Source organism: Azolla caroliniana, unplaced genomic scaffold (genome assembly GCF_043228905.1).
Source record: "Azolla caroliniana isolate FFs.n. ecotype wild unplaced genomic scaffold, voAzoCaro1.0.p SCAF_6, whole genome shotgun sequence".
In the NCBI taxonomy this organism is placed as follows: Eukaryota; Viridiplantae; Streptophyta; class Polypodiopsida; order Salviniales; family Salviniaceae; genus Azolla; species Azolla caroliniana.
In genome coordinates, this window is record NW_028230441.1 from 16339061 (window position 1) to 16343570 (window position 4510).

A 4510-nucleotide genomic window follows, 5' to 3' on the forward strand; every position below is an offset into this window, starting at 1 on the left:
GACAGCCAAGGGCTTGCATTGATGTTACACAAAGGTTCATAGGGAAACCAGAAAGAAAGATTATATGTAGAGAGCTAAAAAGAGTGAGAATTATCAACATTGATTATGGACGGATTGATAAACAAATGTAGGCTACAATGCATTAGAATGCATAGGTAAGAAACATATGCATATCAGAACTCAAAATCAGAAACCTCTGGCATGTAAGGAATAATGTCATACATCATATTTGAACTCGCCCGAAGGATTGAAACATGACCCATTGCGTATCTAACATACATGGAACAAATGCAAACCTATTGGTCAAGGGGTTAAGTTAGATCAAGTGTCTTCTTTGGAAGTTAAGAGAGCATAATCGGATTTTACATTGACAGGAATTGCTTTATGCTTAAAAGATCTTTCAAAATGGGGCCATTGCCCATGGATAAATAATATGTAATGCTTCAACAACCATAATCAGACAAAAGCATGGGTAGTTCTGGAAAGTTTCAAGTTCATAAGATGATTACACAAACGTACTATGAAGAAAAGAGGCCATGAGCCATTTATTCCTTGTATATTGTAAATGCTTATTACTCTCTTGTTTCAATTAGAGGATGCTTACACATTTAAGTAAATGCCTTGGCTGCTTATTGAACCATGAATGCTGTAAGGCCTCAAAACTCTGTGGTTCTAGCTACTCTTCTTTTCGGTTCCAGGGGCACCTTTAGGTTGTCCTATCCCTTGGGAAACACTATATTGTTTCCACAATGGTATTACACCTTGCAAATAATCCATAAACTTCCATAATCCCACCCTCATTTCCACATTACCAAATCTATCAGTCCTTTGTTCGGGGTAGCCGATACCGCATCCAAACAACCCGGGAGCGATGATACCACAATGAGCATTATAAGAATAATCAGGGGCTAGACCTTCTATACCCTCGGGGATGGGTTTCCTCTCGAATCCTGTTGCATAGATGACTTTGTTACAATCGGGTAGGAATTTCGCCACGCTTTTGTCGTCGGAGTAAACACGTTGGAGGCGATCTGGCAAATCACCATGTAGGTGCTCACGACTCCACCGTGCGGTGTCACCCTTGAGCCCAGTGTCATCAAACAATATCCAATCACCCATGTATAGCGCATAACGAAGAGGCTCCCGATAAAAATTGATGACCTTCTTGGCTGGTGTGAGTTCAAGGAGATGACGGATGAGCATAACTGCTGAGTGTGAGGATCCGAACACGGCCACGGTGTCAGAGGAGTGGATTGAGGTGGTGAGGAGGTTGGGGTTAAGGGCGACCGTCATCGGGATGACATCTACTACCGACGGACATCCGAAAGCAGTATGAAACGGAAGCGTGCGTGGGACGGCACCCGTGGCAAGGACAACATTGGCAGCTGAGATTAGGGATGTCGATATCGAATCCGAGGTGGTGCTGGAAGGGGTGCTAATGTTAAGAGTGCATTCCCAAGCCGCATTTCTCTCCTTGAGGTGTTGTACAGTTGCTTGGAAATTGGGGATTTTGGATCGGAGTACTCGTGTAATGTCATGTAGGGGCTCAGCTGCCACATCCAGCAAACATGTGTGTTTTTCAGGGATGGATTGTATGGCATAGGATTTGCTCGTGGCAGACGTAGAGAACTCGAAGGAGCGGCAATTTTGGTAGAATTTGAGGAAGAGGCCAACAGTAGTGTTGGACGACACATGTTTCCATTTCGTGCCAAAGTCGCCCACATTGAAATTGGGGTCGATCCAAGCTATCGACTCGGGAGGCACAGATGAATCTAAGAGTAATCCCACGGTTGCGATGCCTGCAGGGCCCGCACCCACGACACACCATTGGTAAGGATCCTTCTTGGCAGTAGCAGGGATGGGATCAGAACCGGCCACAGTTTGGTAACTCTTCCACTGCGTCGTAGAAGAGGAGGAAAGGGTTTGGTGGTGGGGGTGGGCATCGGAATTAGTAGCAGAATCCGCCATGGTAAAGATGGGTGAATTGCTGCTGCTACTGTTGCTGTTGGTGTTGGCGAGAAAGAAGGAGAGGGGGTGGGTGAAGAAGAAAGAAGAAGAAGAAGGGGATTTGTTGGGGATGGCTCTTCTGAGGGCGCGCTTCATAGCTACCTTCCAAATGTTTCTTCCTTTTAATTTATATTCTTCTTCTTCTTAGGAGACTTAGGAGACTTAGGAGACCCGGGGGGAGAGGCTTAAAAGAGGGAGGAGGTGAAAAAGAAGAAGGAAGCTTCCATTGCACCTTCTCTTTCCTCTTGTCTCAATACCTCCATACCACACACTATGTACTTATATATAACCAAACCAAACACACAATACGAAGGAAACAAAAAGGAAGTGGACACCACTACAACAACAATAAAACAAACATGCACGCATTAACAACCATAAACTATGTATACAAATTTACAGTATATGTATGTTAGTTATGCACACTCATGTTCTTCTACATGGTGATTGTTGGTTTCGATGCGATGGGAAACCAGGGGGCCATCCCCTCTTTGCACTCTCTCTCTCTCTCTCTCTCTCTCTCTCATCATGAAAACTACGGGCCAAACTATTTGCTTCTCTCAAACTATAAAAAGAGAGAAGACAAATAAATTATTTACTACCTCCCCTCCCCTCCCCTCCCCTCCCCTCCCCTCCCTATTGACATTGATATTGTGTTTCACTCCTTGGATTGTCCAAAGTGGCAAATTGAACCATTTCTCCATAGTTAATCTTATGATGAGTACATTTGGTTAATTCTGAAAAGAATGAAGGTATGAATTGGATTATAGTTATGAAGTGTAAGTTAATTGTTAAGTGTGTTATTACTTGACCACTTCACATGAAGTAATCAATTGTAAACACACTAGGGCCTAGGGATCTACCTATATAAGAAGGCTAGCTACCTTCTTCTCGAAGTATGCTTCACTGATGTTGAGCCTATGTTAACGTGGCTATGACTCTTATTAGCTGAGGATATGTGATCCAGGTGGAACCCAAGGTACGACTCACATTAACCCAGAACGATTGTCTAGTATGGAACAAAACCAACACTCTTCTAATGAAGATATTTAAGTAGACAACATATACAAGATGTAATAATAGATTGAATACCAACATGAACTAGGTTACAAAAGTCAGTTTAAATACTAATTGACTTAGGGCATCTGCCCTTTCCACTATTTATAGATATATAGCCTAAACCTTGTCTGTCGAATGGGTGATGGGATTAGCTCCCTTCTAATCGTGAGAAAAACCGACTGTGGAATATACAATATCGTGGAGACAGAAACACAACAAATACACGAATACACAGTTTTACGTGGAAACACTAAATGGGGAAAACCACTGGAATAGAGATTCCACTATACACAAGAGAGTACAGAAAAACGGTTACAATCTTCTCTGACACACACAAAGGATAACCCGATTAGGATTCTTAGCAAGTTCGCTGAACTTTGCCGCCGCTCACACACACACTCACTTCTCAACTCACGACACACTACTGGTTTGCCCTAGATGTATTTATACCCATACATCATATGGGCTATTTACAAATGTAGCCCCTACTACACATCACTACTATTATTATCTATAATAACAAGTAGCCAGTCATCAGCCGACTCTAGTGTCGACTGTCCAGTCGGTCCGACTAGTCGGCCTTGTCATCGACCATCCGGTCGGCCCGACTAGTCGGTCGTGTCTTCAACCTGAATCTCCTTCCTGTCGGCTCATCCAGTCGACTCTCACAATCGACTTTCTCGCAGTAGACTCTTCAACCATCGGCACTCTGTCCCAACAGTTGGCTCCTCCTTGTGTTCGACTATCGGCACTTCTTGGCCCAAACAGTCGGCTCCTCCCACTGGAAGGACATATTCCCAACAAACTCCCCTTTCACTCCAATGGGTGGGAGTCAGTCAGTCCCGTCTTCTGTTGACATACTCCGAGTCTATCCATTGGTAGGTTCTTCGTGAGCATGTCGGATCCATTGTCATCGGTATGGATCTTCACGAGGGAAAACTCTCCTTCATCTACCTTCTCTCGCAACCAGTGATACCTCCTTTGTATATGCTTGGTTTGAGAGTGGTATGCAACGTTCTTTGCAAGATGTACAACACTCTGATTATCACAGTGGAGCAAAAATTCTTCTTGCTTCATCCCTAGTTCATGGAGGAAACTCTTCATCTAAATCAGCTCCTTGCCGGCCTCTACCGCTGCCATATATTCTGCCTATGTGGTCGACAAGGCCATAGAACTCTATAGTTGTGACTACCATGACACTGCTCCCCCTACATAGGTCGTCACGTACCTTGACGTGGATCGACTCGAGTTTGCATCCCCCAACATGTCCGAATCGGTAAACCCTTCGAGCATGGGTTTTCTGATGCCATACCTTAGGGATACCCCCAAGGTGCCTTTTAAGTACCAGAGTATCCACTTCACTGCTGCCTAGTGTTCTCATCCTGGATTACTCATATATCGGCTTACTATTCCCACAACAAATGTTATGCCTGGTCTTGTGCAG

General features: G+C 44.2%; 1 protein-coding gene across 1 annotated transcript; it reads right to left on the minus strand.

Annotated features, from left to right (window-relative positions):
• Positions 1-204: 204 nt before the first annotated feature.
• Positions 205-2139, minus strand: LOC147863196 (monooxygenase AgnR1-like). The gene has a single exon (XM_087321751.1). It carries the CDS (start codon positions 2101-2103, stop codon positions 673-675), a length of 1431 nt encoding a protein of 476 aa, XP_087177877.1. The 5' UTR covers positions 2104-2139; the 3' UTR covers positions 205-672.
• Between the last annotated feature and the right edge of the window lie 2371 nt (positions 2140-4510).

Bases quoted from the DNA above. Each gene is read 5' to 3' on its own strand.
- LOC147863196 (XM_087321751.1), bottom strand. From the start codon at position 2,103: ATGAAGCGCGCCCTCAGAAGAGCCATCCCCAACAAATCCCCTTCTTCT.